Below are 19,278 nucleotides of genomic sequence, written 5' to 3'. Positions count from 1 at the left end.
AAACCACTACTAAATGGACTTGGGAAAAATCCACAATTCCAGGAATAACATGTATAGAATGTTTGTACGTTTGGGAAGCTTGCCAGGTGTCCTTGGCCTGGATTGGCCGCTGTCGTGGACAGGATGCTGGGCTCGATGGACCCTTGGTCTTTTCCCAGTGTGGCATGTACTTACTTATGTACTTATACGTATCCTCTGAGGGTACTTTCATACCAGGGCACCTCTGTAAATGTCCATAAAGTATCTATGTACCTTTAAGAACTAGGCCTGGACGAGGACCCCGACAGTCTGCAAAATTTCTACCTGCTCCAAAGGGTTAAATGTGTGCATGTTCTTAATGTGTGTACATGTGTGCTCCACACTGTTGATCTACCCCCTCCCCTGGACAGGGTGAGCATATAAGTATGCCATCTTGGCTTATTTAGCTCCACTACTGTACAAGCCCATTTCTACATGTAAAACGTGCTGCTCGTGGAGAAAATGTTTCAATAAATGAGCCCCTTCCTGTATTACTTTGCAAAACACATACCAACTGTCACACCCATAAAGTTTCCCAATCCTGAATTTTCCTGCACAAACATCAGATGCTTTTCCTCGGAAGGGAACAGGGCAGGTTTCGGGCTCAGGCCCGAGGCAGGGTTATTGCAGTTTGGAAAGCAAGTTCTATATTTACTGAGGAAACACATTACTGTGGGGAGAGGGGGGGGGGGGGCGGTTCCCCATCAGCTCTGTGGTTCAGGTAATTAGAGAGGTCCCTGGAGAGAGCCTCCTGTGGCTGGATGGCCGAACCCTGGGCACAGCTGCACAGAAAGCCACAGCGAGGCTTCCATGAGCACCCCAGTCACACGAACCCCCTACCCCTTTCAAGAAAGAGCCATAACTACATAAGTATTGCCACACTGCAAGGCCAGAGCCCACAAAGATCCTGTTTATGTTATTCATGGGAGGGTGACAGACACTCCTCACCACAAATCACAACATACCATTTCCAGGGCAGGAAACCAGAAATCAGTAGATTTCCAAAATACGTCTGGATAGAAACCTCTGCAGGTGTCCTCCTAGCCACCCCCTCCCATTCACATTCACTACTGAGTCTGCACAAACTCGCTCCCTCGCACACCACAGCACCATGATCACTGCCTGTAGCTCCCTCTTCTCAAAGGGGCCTAAGAATCCTGGCAGGACAGACCCCCATGCACCCCGTCACCCGTATCACATCCCAGAGACTTACCCACATGCATACTGCGGTAAGGCTTCGTCCAGCCCAGTCACAGAGGTTAAAAAGCAGGAAACAGGAGACGGGGATGAAATATCCACCTGGATGGGGAAAGTTCAGGAAATATCAGTGGGACATTGGTAGTTTCATTTTATAATAAGTACGATAGAGACTTTTCGTTAAGATCTTATTTCAAGTTTAAGGTGTGGCAGTGGTGTAGCCAGGAACTTTTAACAGGGTGTACATCTCCCACACCCCCCCTCCAGTACCTTAAAATTCAATTCAAATCAATTCTTGTATACCGCTAATACCCCCTTTCCAGGGTTCAGTACGGTTTACATTCTAGGTGAGACAAAAGCAAATATTGTTAGTGTGAGGTTTGAGAAATATTAGAGACCATTGGATTAATGTATGAGACTAAAAACATTAAGGAAAGGATAATGGATGATACTAGGAGATAGACGTCAATGGATCGTAATGAAGCAGTCTTTGGGAAGAGAGAGGTTTTTAGCCTCTTCCTGAAACTGAGGTAGCTGTTTTCTGCTCTGATGGCAATAGGTAGAGAGTTCCACATTTCGACTCCAACAACGGTGAACAGAGAGCTGAATATCTTCTCTGTTTCGGCAGCGGCACACATAAGAACATAAAACTGGCCATACTGGGTCAGACTAGCGGTCCATCTAGCCCCGTATCCTGCTTCTAGTAGTGGCCAATCCAGGTCACAGGTTATCTGGCAGAAACCCAATTAGTAGCAAGATTCCATGCTACCAATTCCACTGCAAGCAGTGGCTTCCCCATGCCCATCTCTATAACAAACTGTGGACTTTTCCTCCAGGAACATGTCCAAACCATTTTTAAACCCAGATAAGCTAACCACCATTACCACATCCTCCAGCAACAAGTTCCAGAGCTTAGCTACTCTTTGAGTGAAACAATATTTCCTTCTATTTGTTTTAAAAGTAATTCCATGTAAAAGGCTGCCTGCGGCCTGCACCGGGGACTTTCTCTCTGAACCATCCCCACCCTTCACAAAACAGGAAGTTGCATCAGAAGGGGCGGGGCATGGTTCAGAGAGAAAGTCCCAGTGCAGGCAGCCTATAAATGCCAGAGCAAAGACTGGAGCAGAGATGATTTTAAGGCATGGATGTAGTGGTTGGAGGGGGGGCGGGTCTGACAGGTTGCGTACGCAACACATGCACTTTGATTAAATATGCCACTGAGGTGTGGGACAAAACAATTTGGTATTCCTGGATGTTTCTTGTGAAAATCAAAAGAGGCGGAAGCAATTTCTTTTGCTCTGACCTGGAGTTATCCAATTAGGAGCTACTTATTATGTAGAGTTCCCTTGCAAATGTATCATATGTTATAACTCTCATAAATGTTTTCCGGGAGCCAGTACACTTGACCACACTAGAAATTTCAGCAGGAATCCAGGCCAAAGTATCAGCCTGCCTGTCTGACATTGCTGTCTGGATGTCTCACCGCCATCTGAAACTAAACATGACCAAGACTGAGCTTCTTATCTTTCCCCCTAAACCTACCTCTCCTCTTCCTTCATGCTCTATCTCTGTGGATAACACTCTCATCCACCCCTGTAACCTTGGGGTCATCTTCGATTCCTCCCTCTCCTTCTCTGCACATATTCAACAGACTGCTAAAACCTGTCGTTTTCTTTCTCTATAATATCACCAAAATTTGTCCTTTCCTTTCTGAGCACACTACCAGAACCCTCATCCACACTGTTTTATCACCTCTCGCTTAGACTATTGCAACTTGCTTCTCACAGGTCTCCCTCTTAGCCATCTCTCTCCTCTTCAATTTGTTCAAAATTCTGCTGCACACTAATATTCCACCAGTGTCGTTATGCTCATATTAGCCCTCTCCTCAAGTCACTTCACTGGCTTCCTATCCATTTCCGCATACAGTTCAAACTCCTCTTATTGACCTATAAATGCATTCACTCTGCAGCTCCTCAGTACCTCTCCACTCTCATCTCTCCCTATATTCCTCCCCGGGAACTCCGTTCACTGGGTAACTCTCTCTTATCTGCACCCTTCTCCTCCACCACTAACCCCAGACTCCGTTCCTTTTATCTTGCTGCACCATATGCCTGGAATAGACTTCCTGAGCCGGTACGTCAAGCTCCATCTCTGGCCGTCTTCAAATCTAAGCTAAAAGCCCACCTTTTTGATGCCGCTTTTATCTCCTAACCCTTATTCACTTGTTCAGAACCCTTATTTTATCATCCTCACTTTAATATTCCCTTATCTTTTGTTTGTCCTGTTTGTCTGTCCTAATTAGATTGTAAGCTCTGTTGAGCAGGGACTGTCTCTTCATGTCCAGTGTTCAGCGCTGCGTACTTCTAGTAGCGCTATAGAAATGATAAGTAGTAGTAGTAGTCTTTAGGATTCCGGAATCTTGCTATTCTTTGGATTCTGGAATGTTGCTACTCTTTAGGATTCCGCTCAGAATCCTGCTACTCTTTGGGATTCCGGAATCTTGCTACCCTTTGTCCTTATCTCTTGTTTGTCCTGTTTGTCTGTCTTAATTAGATCGTAAGCTCTGTCTAGCAGGGACTGTCTCTTCATGTCTAGTGTACAGCGCTGTGTACGTCTAGTAGCGCTACAGAAATGATAAGTAGTAGTAGTCGATATTCAGCTGACCAGCATAGGCACATGGTAACCTTTCCCCTCTCTCTCACACTGCCGCTGCTCTTCTCGATGAGCAGCAGCAGCGTCAAAACAACAAGCAGCATAAAAATATAAGAATGGACATACTGGGTCAGACCAATGGTCCGTGAAGCCCAGTATCCTGCTTCCAGCAGTGGCCAATCCAGGTCACAAGTACCTGGCAGAAACCCATTAATAGTAAGATTCCGGAATCCCAAAGAGTAACAAGATTCCATGCAGAATCTCAAAGAGCAGCAGCATTCCATTCTATCAATCCCTGGGCAAACAGTGGCTTCCCCCATGTTCATCTCAATAACAGTCTGAGGAAAGGGGGAGTAGGAGGAGTAGGCTCTTGAACAACACTAGTAGGCGACGTAGATTAAAAACAATCTCTTTATTTAAATATACACTCGACTCAACACAGCTGTGTTTCGGCGCTACAGACGCCTTCTTCAGGAGTCTTGTGATATATAAATGTACGAATATTAAGCTCAAAGAGAATGAAAGCAAGGCTTCTGCTACAATTGTAATCCACTGCAGATGCAGGAAAAAAAGCTCAGCGTATTCAATTGCACTTCTGCATCGGCAATGGATTACAATTGTAGCAGAAGCCTTGCTTTCATTCTCTTTGAGCTTAATATTCGTATATTTATATATCACAAGACTCCTGAAGAAGGCGTCTGTAGCGCCGAAACACGGCTGTGTTGAGTCGAGTGTATATTTAAATAAAGAGATTGTTCCTAATCTACGTCGCCTACTAGTGTTGTTCAAGAGCCTACTCCTCCTACTCCCCCTTTCCTCAGATTCTACTTTTCATAGGAATTTGTGTACCTCCACCCTTGTGGTGGTTTGGCTTGTTTGCGCATCTCAATAACAGACCATGGACTTTTCTTCCAGGAGCTTGTCCAAACCTATTTTAATCCCAGATATGCTAGTCTCGGTTATCACATCCTCTGGCAACGAGTTCAAGAGCTTAACTATTCTTTCAGTGAAAAAATATTTCCTCCTATTTGCTTTAAAAGTATTTCCATGTAATTTCATCAAGTGTGTCCTGGTATTCGTACTTTTAGAAAGAGTGAAAAAGCGATTCACTTTTACCCGTTCTACTCCACTCAGGATTTTGTAGACCTCGATCATATCCCTCCTTAGCCGTCTCTTTTCCAAGCTGAAGAACCCTCCGCTCTTTAGCTTTTCCTCATATGGGAGGAGCTCCATCCCCTTTATCATTTTGGTTGCTCTTTTTCGAAAGTTTTCTAATTCCACTCTGTCTTTTTTGAGATATGGCGACCAGAACCGAACGGAATACTCAAGGTGCAGTCACACCATGGAGCGATACAGAGGAATTATAATATTCATGGTCATATTTTGCATCCCTTTCTGAATAATTCCTAGCATTCTGATTGCTTTTTGGGCTGCCGCCACAAACTGGGCAGAAGATTTCAGCGTATTGTCTACAATGTCACTTAGATCAAAACAACAAGAAGTCGGTGCGGGGCTTCAGTCTTCAGGCATGTGCTGTTGGCTCTGCCAGTCCCTTGCCCTGAAACAGGAAGTTGACATTAGAGGGGGCAGGGGACGGGCATAGCCGACAGAGCGTGCTTGAACACTGCGGCCCTGCACCAGCTTTTTGTTGTTTTGCTACTGCTTTTGCTCATCAGGAGAAGCAACAGCGGACAAAGGAAACAGAAGATACCACTGGTAGACCCGGGAAGGAAGAGGAAAGATGCTGAATGGAAGGGGAGAAATGATGGATAGAAGAGGGGAGATGCTGAAAGGGAAGGGTAGAGAGAGAGAGAGAGAAGATGAGTGGAAAGAGGGGGCATGCTGGATGGAAAAGGGATAGAGAGAGAAGATGCTGGATAGTAGGATGGGGAGAGAGAGGGGAGACACTAGATGGAAGGGTGGTGAGAGAGAGAGGAGATGTTGGATGGAAAGGGGGGGGGAGCAGATAGTGAATATCTAGAGAATTAGAGGAAGGGGCATAGGGGAGAACAAGGGTGAGAGATAGATGAAAAGCTGTAGGTAGATGAAGTAAAAAGATGAAAATTAAAGACTGGATAGTACGAAAGAATTAAATGTGGACAGAGGCAGAAAAATAAATTGAAGAAAACTGAAAGAAAAAGGAGAAGAGAGAAAAATGACAAATGGACAGGAAGCCCTGGCAAGTGTGTTAAGAGAAGACAAAGAAAAGCAGAAACCAGAGACTGGGACCAACACAATCAGAAAAAGAAAATGACCAGACAACAAAGGCAGAAAAAAAAAATTGTTTTTAACTTAGGATAAAGAAACGTGGTAGTTGTGTTAATAAAGGTTAATAAACACTAATAAAACACAAAATGAAAAATAAGATGCCACCTTTATATTGGACTAATTTTAATACATTTTTGACTAGCTTTCAGAGACCAACATTTCCTTTCTCAGGTTAGGAGAGGATACTGTATCAGCAGTATACTGTCGTGACTTGATCCGAGGCAGGAGGTTTTGGCCTCTGAAAGCTAATTGAAAAAAAGTATTAGGCTAGTCCAATAAAAAGGTATCATCTTAATTTCCATTTTCAATCGCCTGAACTGAGCATGCGCAGGGGTGCTGTCATTTGCAGCTGAAGCACACTGTCAACTTCTGCACTGCTCAAACAGAATGGTAGGGGGCTTGGGCAGTGGACCTCTTTGATTGGTGGGGCTTGGGCATCTCCACCAGTGATTCAACCGGTGCTGCAATATTGGAGGGATCTTAAGTCTAAAGTAGGGGGGGGGCCTCATGGTTATGCCCCTGGGAAGAACAGATGCTGGAAAGGGGGGGGGGGGGTTAAGAGTGCACTGAAACACTTCCTTTTACCCATCTGTCACTGGTGTAAATAAGGTATTTTCTGGAATGGCGGTGGAACTGAGGTGTGCCAGGGGGTGGAACCATGAGGTAGAGAGGGGCATGGCCAAAGCAGAGTGGAGTGAGGCTAGGGTTGTGTACTAAAAACTCCATCTCAAAAAATTATGCCCCCTTGGCAGCTCTTTCAGTATATAGAGAAACACAGAAGCTCCAGGTACCTTCTCAAAAGATTTCTAATAGTTAACAATGTCACTGTGTTACGGAAGGGGAGAAAGAGGAAGGTTTCCCCTTGAAACTCCCCCAGAGGTCAGCCATTGCTCCCTCTCAAGATAACACAGCCTTGACTCTTATTCTAAAGGAGGGTCTGCACCTTGAGTATCGTGTTCTGCTCGCCATATCTCAAAAAAAAATACAGCGGAATTAGAAAAGGATTAAAGAAGAGCGACTAAAATGATAAAGGGGATGGAACTCCTCTCGTATGAGAAAAGGCTAAAGAGATTAGGGCTCTTCGGGTTCGAAAAGAGACGGACGAGGGGAGATATGATTGAGGTCTACAGAATCCTGAGTGGGTAGAACGAGTAGAAGTAAATTGATTTTTTACTCGTTCCAAATGTACAAAAACTAGGGGACGCTCGAGGAAGTTACAAATAGGAGGAAATATTTTTCACTCAATGAATAGTTACGCTCTGGAACTCTTTGCCGGAGGAGGTGGTAACAGCAGTTAGCGTATCTGTAACATAACATAGTAACATAGTAGATGACAGCAGAAAAAGACCTGCACGGTCCACCCAGTCTGCCCAACAAGGTAAACTCACATGTGCCATTTTTTGTGTATACCTTACCTTGATTTGTACCTGTCTTTTTCAGGGCACAGACCGTATAAGTCTGGCCAGCACTATCCCCACCTCCCAACCACCAGCCCTGCCTCCCACCGCCGGCTAAGCTTCTGGGGATCCCTTCCTTCTGAGCAGGATTCCTTTATGTTTATCCCACGCATGTTTGAATTCCGTTACCGTTTTCCTCTCCACCACCTCCCGCGGGAGGGCATTCCAAGCATCCACCACTCTCTCCGTGAAAAAATACTTCCTGACATTTTTCTTGAGCCTGCCCCTCTTCAATCTCATTTCATGTCCTCTCGTTCTACCGCCTTCCCCTCTCCGGAAAAGGTTCATTTGCATATTCATCTGGGTTTAAAAAAAAGATTTGGACAAATTCCTGGAGGAAAAGTCCATAGTCTGCTATTGAGACAGACAGGGGAAGCAACTGCTTGCCTGGGGATTTGTAGTATGGAATGTTGCCACAATTTGGGTTTCTGTCAGGTACTTGTGACCCGGCTTGGCCACTGTTTGGAAAACAGGATACTGGGCTAGATGGTCTGACCAAGTATGGCTAATCTTATGTTTGTATGTTAACAGGAAATGTCAAACCAAGAGAAAACACCAAACATTAAAGACACTGGATGTTTGATCTATTGAAACAGAATTGCACTCGTAATATCATGGCCGAACAAATAGGCGTAAGCTTTATCTCTACAAACAGCCACATCACAAGAAGAAATGTACCGATCTAGGCTTCAGGGGGCAATTTCTCCAAACGGGTTAGTTTTGCATGTACTATGACAGGAATAAACCTCACTCCTAGGCCAGGGCATGTGGAGCATTATCAGTCTCTCAGATCACCCTGTTTCATGTCTAGTCATGCTGTACAGTCTACAAGGGGTTAATTCAGTTGATGCCCTCACCTACAGTAAAGAATTGTTGACTGGTAGTCATGGTGACTTTCTGAGGGTTCTCTAGAACTTCCAACCATAAAGCTAAAGGAACTTCTTCATTACCATGTTTTGCTTTCAATTTTCCCCTGGGTGCGGATGAGCCCTTCCTATTGGACTAACTGAATACAGGAGTGACTAGCTCTAGAAAAGCCCTTTAGAAATACTAGGACTAGGGGGGCATGCGATGAAGCTACAATGTAGTAAATTTAAAACGAATCGGAGAAAATGTTTCTTCACTCAACGTGTAATTCAACTCTGGAACTCGTTGCCAGAGAATGTGGTAAAGGTGGTTAGCTTAGCGGAGTTTAAAAAAGGTTTGGGCGGCTTCCTAAAGGAAAAGTCCACAGACCGTTATTAAATGGACTTGGGGAAAAGCCACTATTTCTGGGATAAGCAGTATAAAATATTTTGTACATTTTTGGGATCCTGCCGGGTATCTGTGACCTGGATTGGCCACTGTTGGAAACAGGATGCTGGGCTCAATGGACCTTTGGTCTTTCCCAGTATGGCAATACTTATGTACTTATGAAATGGCTTTAGTCTAATGAAAAGCTTATTTTTCAAAACCCACAGGTTCACTCTCTCCCACTCCTTCCCTCCCTGAGCCTTCCCCTTCCTCTCTCCCATCTCCAGACTCCTCCACTCTCCCCCACCCTCACCTGAGTCACCCCCTCAATTCTCATCTTTTCCAAAATGTGGTACTTGCTGTTAATACCAACGGGTTTGTGCTGCTGTAAATATATTCTAGTCTATTCTATTCCTGTTTTTATATCCCACCTAAATCATAGCCATAAGTATAGACAGTTATTCAAATATTATCACAGGCAAACACCAGAACAGGCATCCATACACACATTGGAAAAGTAAACAACAACTTCTACAGTGTACATCCAAAATTTAATTTTTATTTTCTCATTTCCATCTTCAAAAATTCCAGACAACAGAGGTACAGATCAGCAGGAACCAAAGCAGTCCAAAACAAGTAAAAAAAAATAACAACCCAAAACAAAAAACAAACAAACACAACAACAACAACACAGTATATACCTAATTGTTCAACCACCCTTAGGATTCACCTTTGGGTTTAAAAAGCAAAACTATGTGAATGTAAGGACTGGATAAATGAATTAAAACAAAATTTATAGCAAATGACCTTAATATATACTATTTGGTATCAATAACGAAACAGTGATGGAATATTCACATAGCAAGTAGCCTGAGCCAAGAGATTTATTTTCCATTGAACATAATTAACTTTGCATGAACTTGGCGGCTAACAGTGTGATGAAATGTGTTGGCACATTTAGACTGCCTCTGGACAGAACTTCTGCATGAAGGAAGCCCCTATCTCATTATTCAATATGTATCTGTGAAATAGTAGTAATACAAAAAAAAAAAAAGCAAGGGCATTTTTATAATATACCACTGCATTCCACAAATCAAAAAGGAGCAAGGTCCCAAATGTCATCTTTTCCTTTTGATGTAGTCACAGGAAAAAAAGATGTTAATGCTCTCAGTTTCAACCTAATTAATGTTTTTTTTTTTTTTTTATTGTAAATAGTGGCCCTTTACTAACATAGTAGATGATGGCAGAAAAAGACCTGCAGGGTCCATCCAGTCTGCCCAACAAGATAAACTCACATGTGCTACTTTTTGTGTATACCTTACCTTGATTTGTACCTGTCCTTTTCAGGGCACAGACCGTATAAGTCTGCCCCGCACTATCCCTGCCTCCCAACCACCAGCCCCGCCTCCCACCACCAGCTCTGGCACAGACCGTATAAGTCTGCCCAGCACTATCCCCGCCTCCCAACTACCAGTCCCGCCTCCCACCACCAGCTCTGGCACAGACCGTATAAGTCTGCCCAGCACTATCTCCGCCTCCCAACCAGCCCCGCCTCCCACCACCAGCTCTGGCACAGACCGTATAAGTCTGCCCAGCACTATCCCCGCCTCCCAACCACCAGCCCTGCTTCCCACCACCGGTTCTGGCACAGACCGTATAAGTCTGCCCAGCACTACCCCCACCTCCCGCCACCAGCTCTGCCATCCAATCTTGGCTAAGCTCCTTAGGATCCATTCCTTCTACTAGGTGAAAACCTCTCTGGAGGAATACAGGTGTCCCTATAACCAGCCCCTCCAAATGACACAATGATTTAAAAAGTAGAAGAAATTAGTATGCTAACCAATGAAACCAACACTTCCTTTGGGTACATCCGTATGCTGCACAAGCCGGCATGTTTGAAAATATAAGTGAGATTAAATACAAATGCTACCAACAATAAGGAACGACAACGAGACTGCAGCAACTCATAGGTTTGCTTGCTTTGTTTTGAGTGTACTAGATGACGGCTGCGTGCGGGGAATGGGAGAGTCAGCGACTAACCAAATTGGCTTCAACTTTTTGACGTCACCCCCCGTCTCCTGCTTTCTTCAATCTCCTTGGTCACACCCCATCCCTGCAGAACTGGCTTAGTTATTCACTGGGTGTGGTGGTCTGGAGGAGATGTGACAGCGAAGCACAGATTTAACTAGGGGTATTATAGGTTTGCCCATGGTGGGGAACAATGTGGAGCCTAATCGCTGACAAATTTGCTGTTATATAATACTGGCTTAGCTCCTAGATTTTGGGCGTCTTTTACCCCGTAATTCTATAAAAATCGCTAAAAATTGCACATCCAAATTTGGGTTTGTACCCAATTTGAACGTGCAATTGAATTGAATAATGAGCTAATTTAACACCGATAATTGGCTAACAAGCAATTATTGGCACTAATTAGGTTTAATTGAAATGTGTGCAGGTAAATTGTACGCAAAAGGCATAAAAGGGGTGTGGAAATGGGAAGGTCATGGGTGGATTGGGAATATTCCTTTAAGTTAGAGAAATAAGGGCATCCACACCTAAATTTATGCACGGGTATTTGCATCATGTTTTAGTTGTTGCAAATGGCTGCGTCAAAACTTAGGTGAGATTTCCGGGCATAAGCGCTATTCTACAAATCGCACCTAACTTTAAATGCATTTTGTAGAATAGTGCTTTTTTCGGCAACAATTGTTTTTGGCAGTATATATAGAATTTATCCCTTAATGTCCTTTGTAGAACTGCCTCCTCTGTACACTGCCTCCTAGTGGTGGGGAAACATGGCGACGCCTGTTGTCTTGGTACACTGGCACCCTGTAGTTTAAATGTTAAATCCATCCTTTCAAATCGGTCAGCGGTCAAATATAATGGCCAGATCTACAATCATACTTGGTTTCTTTCAGTTTATTATTTGGAATATTTGGGTACCACTCCATTCATACTGTCTCTCCCCTCTGGGTCACAGGCACATAGAGAGTCAACACAGACACACCTAAACACACATGTGCACACAAAGGTACTGGAAAGAATTCCATGAGCCATACTCTGCATGCTTTGCCCACTTGTTTCATTAGTTGTGCCTTTCCCAGGGTACCCAGGCACCCCTTCAGCTCTGGCTACTGCCTTTTCCCACTGGAAATAATTTCATTTTATTTATTCATTCATAGACTAGAATGTTGAGTCAAGATTCAGCCAAAGCACTGTGCAAGAGACACCTACAACACGCTTTAATACACCACCTAATTAAAAACAATATCACTGATATTATCACCCTCCCATCATGCACTGCTCTCTTGCATCTCTTTTCTTTTGACCCCACAGTTTCCTCCGCTTCCTTTGTACTTCCAGCTCACTGGCTGGTATCTGGTTTTATCAGCCTTCATTCACTGATAACCAGGGATATTCCCCTACTGTATCCCCCTCCCAGTTGCTATGCACTGAGGTTCTCTTCAGCACCCTAAAATCATGACACTGGAAGGGCTATAACTTGGGCACCCAAATATACCTGTAAATCAGGGGCGTAGCCAGACTTCGGCGGGAGGGGGGGTCCAGAGCCTGAGGTGAGGGGGCACATTTTACCCCCCCCGGCCATTGCCGACCCCCCCCCCCCCGCCGCTGCCACCACCACCACCACCACCACCACCACCACCAACAACTTTGACCCCCCTCCCGCCGCCAACCTAACCCCGCTGCTGTCGCTTACCTTTGCTGGCGGGGGACCCCAACCCCCGCCAGTCGAGGGCCTCCTCTTCCCGCGCAAGGCTTCGTTCTGACTGTTTCTGATGTCCTGCATGTTGTACGCGCAGGACGTCAGACTCACAGAAACAGAATGAAGCCTTGCGCTGGAAGAAGAGGACCTTGCTGGCTGATCGCAAGGCTTCGTTCTGTTTCTGTGAGTCTGACGTCCTGCACGTACAATGTGCAGGATGTCAGAAACAGAGCGAAGCCTTGCGCAGGAAGAGGAGGGCCTTGGCTGGCGGGGGTTGGGGACCTCCGCCAGCAAAGGTAGACGACAGCAATGGCAGGTTGGCGGCGGGATTGGAGGGGTCGAGAGGGTTATCTGTAGGGGGGTCCAGGGCGAAATATACGGGGGCCCAGGCCCCCATGGCCCCACATGGCTACGCCACTGCTGTAAATGCTTAGAATAATGGACACCTTCATCTGTCAATGCAAACATCTGCCGAAGGGTTATTCGGCGAATGCCCACTTAATTTACATAGCGTGTATTTGCAAAGTGGGCAATATGCGGGGCTTCAGTATGGGCTCAGCTCCCACGAACGCAACTCACGTTTACACCGGCTCTACGTCTGGCAAAAGCGTGAGCACCCATGACGTCCTAAGCACGGGCCAACACTGGTGCCCATCGGTCCTTCCATTGCTTAACTGACAAGACATTAAGACTCAGTAAGAGCTGAGAAATATTATTGTACGAAACAAAACATCATATAGAAACATAGAAACATGACGGCAGATAAAGGCCATATGAGCCATCCAGTCTGCCCATCCTCTGTAACCCCTAACTCTTCCTTTTCCTAAGCGATCCCACATGCTTATCCCATGCCTTTTTAAATTCTGGAACAGTCCTCGACTCCACCACCTCCACCGGGAGGCCATTCCATGCCTCCACCACCCTTTCTGTGAAATAATACTTCCTTAGGTTATTCCTAAACCTATTCCCATTATGACATCACAATATCAGCTCTGGTTACCAGAGACTGAAACTCTTCACACTAAGGGGGGAAAGTAAGCCAAGAATAGGACAATTGAGCCATTGTGACATCACTGATGAGGTTGGCTCTTGGGCATTGGTGGAATGAGGCATTATGACATCACAATATCAGCTCTGGTTACCAGAGACTGAAACACACTAAGGGGGGGAAAGTAAGGCAATAATAGGACAATTGAGCCATTGTGACATCACTGATGAGGTTGGCTCTTAGGCATTGGTGGAATGAGGCATTATGACATCATCACAATATCAGCTCTGGTTACCAGAGACTGAAACACACTAAGGGGGGAAAGTAAGCCAAGAATAGGACAATTGAGCCATTGTGACATCACTGATGAGGTTGGCTCTTGGGCATTGGTGGAATGAGGCATTATGACATCACAATATCAGCTCTGGTTACCAGAGACTGAAACACACTAAGGGGGGAAAGTAAGCCAAGAATAGGACAATTGAGCCATTGTGACATCACTGAGGAGGTTGGCTCTTATGCATTGGTGGAATAGAAACATAGAAACATGACGGCAGATAAAGGCAATATGAGCCATCCAGTCTGCCCATCCTCTGTAACCCCTAACTCTTCCTTTTCCTAAGCGATCCCACATGCTTATCCCATGCCTTTTTAAATTCTGGAACAGTCCTCGACTCCACCACCTCCACCAGGAGGCCATTCCAGGCCTCCACCACCCTTTCTGTGAAATAATACTTCCTTAGGTTACTCCTAAGCCTATTCCCTCTTAACTTTGTCATATGTCCCCTCATTCCAGAGCTCTCCTTCATTTGAAAAAGGCTCTCTTCCTGTACATAAATGCCCTTGAGATATTTAAACGTTTCTATCATGTCTCCTCTCTCCCTCCTCTCTTCCAGCATATACATGTTGAGGTTCATAAGCCTGTCCCTATAATTTTTTGCATTCAAGACCGTATTTATAATGATTAGAAAACACTGAAATTCACATTGGATAATGGTTGTGGCAGATGGCAGTGAAAGAGGTAAGGGCATGACAGCTATGGGGAAAACCTCCATGGTGTCCCCCTTCCCTTGGTACCCTAAGCATGTGCTTATTTGCTAAATGGTTAATTCAGGACTGACCAGGATGTTAGGTATGTCGATACCAAGGTACGGCAGTATTTCTCTAATGGAATCTAGATGCCTAAATTCTGTTTTAGAATACACTCCTTCCTTGCACCCTCTGGGCTCCGAAATGGAGATGCTCAGTTATAGAATTACTACTACTACTACTTATCATTTCTATAGCGCTACCGGACCCCTAGGTGTCACCTCGGTGCAATAACCATGACTCCTTTACCAAGAGGGGCTTTGAACGCTGCCTCTGCAGTGACCCAAACCATCCAAATTCCTCTGCATCGTAGCACACATTTTTAAAAGAGCTTTATGACTTTACTCTCAACTGTTCCTTTCAGCATTAGAAGATATATTCATATTGTGATAAGGAAGAGGCTGTCCTATCCGGGGTAGGTCACTAGAGGGCGCTAGGAGAATAGGTGGAGGTCGCTAGGACCGGGGAGAGCCCTGGGAGGTCCACAGGTGTAGGAGGTTATGGGCTGGGTCCTGTGTAGCTAATTAACCACTTTATACCCCACCTGAGGGTGAAAGGAAGAGAAGGGAGCTGGCAGCAGAAGAAGAGAGATCCCCCTGAAAGATACTGGCTAACCCTATGGACTTGTGGTGGACGGTGTGTCCAAAGGAGACAAGCAGGCTGAAAATCCTGGGGTAAGAAGTCCCTAAAGCATTAGTGTTGGACTGTGTGTCCTCAGTACTTATAGAACTGTGTGTTCAAAGGAGGAAGGGCTGTGTGTCCCCAGTACTGGTAAAGAACTGTGTGTTCAAAGGAAGGACTGTGTGTCCAAAGTACTGAGAGAAGCAGGCTGCAAGCCTGGGGTTGGGAGTCCCCAAAATATTGAAGCTAGTACTGAGCCCATGTATCTGTGTGGGGAGGCTCAGTTTGAAGACCTATGAAAGTATATAGTATTAAGCTAGAAGAAGTGTGCCCAGGTGCTGGAATAAAGAGTTGCCTGAGAAATATGCAGTTGGTGAGACCTGTTTAATTTGCTTAGTGGGAACCAGGTCACCCTGAGCGAGAAGGGGTAGCACACTAATTTGCATATGATCTGCATATTGAGAACCAGGTCACCCTGAGTGAGAAGGGGGATATCACAATATATCAACTACATTGCATTGGGGGGGGGGGGGGACGACACTGCTGTGTACAGAGGGCAAATGTACTTGGGATGTGGACTTTATGTATTAGGGTTTGGCAGGGCTAATATGTGGGGAAAGTAGAGATATTATTCTTGTAATCCCCCTTTACAATGGGAATTACTAAGTGCTGGTAACCCCTCCCTAGAGTCACTTGGGAGGGGAGGGAAATTGGTTAGTAATGGAGTTATGAGAAGCCCACCCCCTAGGGGAGCGTTTGTGGGAAAGTGCTAAGGGAAACGTTCCTAGTTGTTGAGTGACAGTAGTTAATTTATTTATTTGCTGCATTTTATCCCACATTTTCCCACCTATTTGCAAACTCAATGTGGCTTACATTGTTCCGTCATGGCGATCGCCATTCCAGAGTGAGAGATACAAGTGGTATTACATAAAGATCATGAGTGAGATAGTAGATTAAGCAATCAAGTATAAAGAGATCACATTCGGAATAAGAGATAAAGTGGTATTGCGTTAAAGTTCATATGATGGATCGTTGTGGTATGCCTTGTTGAAGAGGCAAGTCTTCAGTGATTTCCGAAAGTTGGTTAGGTCGTGCATTTTTTTCACGTCAACTGGTGTTGTGGTTGGAGAAAGCACAAGGTCTTTTGTTCCCTCTACCCCTGCCAGGACCCTTGAGGAGAAGGGGGAGTCCTGGATGGGTTCAGGTTTCTACCAAAGCAGTAACCGTGAGGGGGTGCAGTGCTCTAGGTAGGAAGTAGGAGATCCCAGCCTAGGAGCAGGAGCAGAACAGAGTCTTATGGAGCTTAATGTAGTAGCCTGGAGAGGTAGACCTTGGGGGAAGGAGTGAATGGATGAGGGAGTCTGGTCCAGGGAGAAGATCACTTGTTTCATCATTGCTGCAGGCACAGCCTTAGATTGTTCCAGCCAGAAGCAAGGGCGTAGCCAGACCTCACGGTGAGAGGGGGCCAGAGCCCGAGGTGGGGGGGGCACATTTTGGTCTGCCACTCCGCCTCTCCCCACCCACTGCCACAGCAGATACCTTGGCTGGCGGGGATCCCCAACCCCTGTCAGCTGAAGCTTTGCCTGCCCTGCTTTGTCTTCCCCTCACGTCCTGCACACTCCTTTTAGTGAAATTGAACATGCTCAGTTTCACTAAAAGGTGCATGCCGGATGTGAGGGGAAGACAGAGCAGGGCAGGCAATGCGGCGCTGAAGACTGGCGTAAGACAAGGCTTCGGCTGGTGGGGGTTGGGGACCCCCGTCAGGGAAAACAGGGTCCCAGAGGAAATCTGGGAGGGCCAGACCCCCATGGCCCCACATACCTATGCCACTGCCCAGAAGGGATGGGTAAAGGACAGAAGGAGCTGTAAATATGTACATACTGTAGGAATTACAAATTGAACGAGAGGATTTACACCTTGTCCTTGAGTTTGGCTCTAGATTTATTCTTGTTACAAGAAATCAAGTTGGGTTACAAATTAATGGTTCCATTTGAAAGTTTGGATTGCCTGTTAGAGAAGTTCAGTAAAGTTCCTGTTGATTGCATAAGACCCGGACTGGAGTCTTTTCATTGTGTGAGTGAGAGAGCGATTGACTCCCTACTGAAAAGATAAACCAGAGTAAAAGAGACCAGCTCAAACCCTATGACCTTCCAGATTTTATCCAACCCCAGTCTGCACCCAGCTCAGAAAACGAAGTGATTAAGTAAGAAGAAAGAAACTGTTTTGTTATGTAGCCTGGGTCGAGGGTGCCCAGGATGCTGGTGGCAGAGTGAGAGACCTGAGCTACATTGTATAGTTGGGGGAACTGGGTACTATAAAGCCACTTGAAATTTGTATTTCCTATCACTGTTGCTTAGGGTGGAATCTGTTCCCAGGCCTCCCCCCCCCCCCAGAAGAAGCAGGATGCATCAGTCAAATATAGATGATGTCGCCTGAAGACTCCCATTGGATGAATATGTGGCTGACTCATCCTGCTGTCCACAGAGAACCCGTTACAGGTAAGTAACTTCACTTTCCTCTCCCCCCCCCCCCCCAATGCTGTACTTACTCCAGGCGCTGGTGTCTGCTGCGATGGTAGATCTTGCATCAGCAGTGACAGCAGGAAAGACTCCAATGGTGACTGTAAACACGAAGCAGACAGAGAGCGCCATGGGCCAGAGCTGAGGAGAGACAGCAAGTGAAATGCCGGTTAGCAGAAGGTACAGATAACGCTACGGACAGAACATGGGCTCTCTTCTTCCTGTCTTGCAGTGGATTTCCCTGTCTCCTCTCCGGCCCTAGATTACAACCCTATGCTGCCTAGATGTTTGTTATAAGAGGAATTTTAGTTTACAGCTGTACAATATTACTACTACTACTTATCATTTCTAAAGCGCTACTAGACGTACGCAGTGCTGTACACTTGAACATGAAGAGACAGTCCCTGCTCGACAGAGCTTACAATCTAATTAGGACACACAAACAGGACAAACAAGAGATAAGGGAATAGGTATAAAATGTGTGCATATATTTAACCATCTTTCTGACCTCATGTGCAACTTTCTTTAAATTAGTCACCTTACTTTCTAACTCTTCCTACTTTCTTACCCTTCTATATGTTACATCTTTGATTTACCCTACACTGTCAATTAAAATGTTCTATTACGTATTGTGTTGACATTGTAAGTAGTATTCTATGCCATACTTTGTATCATTATTTGAATATTTTTACTGCTGTAATTGCCTATTGCTCATGATTGATTTATTTTTACTGTACACCGCCTTGAGTGAATTCCTTCAAAAAGGTGGTAAATAAATAAATATATTTCTCCATGTGGAATCTGCTCGATTTCAAAACCAGAATGCATGCACGATCTTCTGCTTTCAAAAGCAATTCCGGAAAGGGATGTGCTGACCAGGGGATGCAAACTGTTTCCATGCTAAAATAGACACGATTCCACCCTATTCCTGCCCTTGAGGACACATCTTCAAACTGATTGAGGCAGGCAATTTTGTGACAGATGCCTGCTTCACCTAAGGAAAAGCCTCCAAGAGATGTGGATAAACGCACAGGCGTAAGTTTACCTGCTGTTTATGCAGACATTCCCCAGGGTGGGGTCAGCAAGGGTTTTCTACCTACCCCTAGACTTTAAAATTTGAAATGTACGCTGAGAATTTAATCCCTGGTGCAAGTGGAAGTACAGAATTTCCCTGGGTGGGGGGAAGACTTGCACAATTTTGCTCTGAAAATCTTGCAAAGTCTACATAGCAAAAAGTATGCACTTAGGGGGTAAATCTGCACAGGTCATCTAAAATGAGACACCTGAAATGTGTACACTAAGTGCAAATTCTCCAACGGTGATTAAGCACTTCACTGCCATTGTAAAATACTAGCACAAGCCTGCAGTTATGTGGGTAACTTTAGATGTGAACACATTTATTTAGTGGAATTCATTAACCGTCTTTACGAAGAGATTCACCCAAGGCAGTGTACAGCAGGTGCAGTTTAACATAAAACTTACAATTTTGTTAACAGCATAACAATAGTAAAA

The 19,278-nt window shown here is 45.2% G+C and overlaps 1 protein-coding gene across 3 annotated transcripts in view; it reads right to left on the bottom strand.

Annotated features, from left to right (window-relative positions):
* SLC29A1 (solute carrier family 29 member 1 (Augustine blood group)) overlaps positions 1 to 19,278 on the bottom strand; it is a 309,536-nt gene that overhangs the window by 24,187 nt on the left and 266,071 nt on the right. For all 3 annotated transcript variants that reach the window (XM_030195748.1, XM_030195747.1, XM_030195749.1), the window contains 2 exons: positions 17,796 to 17,907; positions 1,232 to 1,317 (listed from right to left, as the gene is read on the bottom strand). In XM_030195748.1, the coding sequence (XP_030051608.1) occupies positions 1,232 to 1,317; positions 17,796 to 17,907 (198 nt within the window). The remainder of the gene's footprint in view (positions 1 to 1,231; positions 1,318 to 17,795; positions 17,908 to 19,278) is intronic.

This window comes from Microcaecilia unicolor, chromosome 3, assembly GCF_901765095.1.
Source record: "Microcaecilia unicolor chromosome 3, aMicUni1.1, whole genome shotgun sequence".
Taxonomy (NCBI): domain Eukaryota; kingdom Metazoa; phylum Chordata; class Amphibia; order Gymnophiona; family Siphonopidae; genus Microcaecilia; species Microcaecilia unicolor.
Note: the sequence above shows the minus strand (reverse complement) of the source record. Positions and strands in the feature narration are given on the sequence as shown.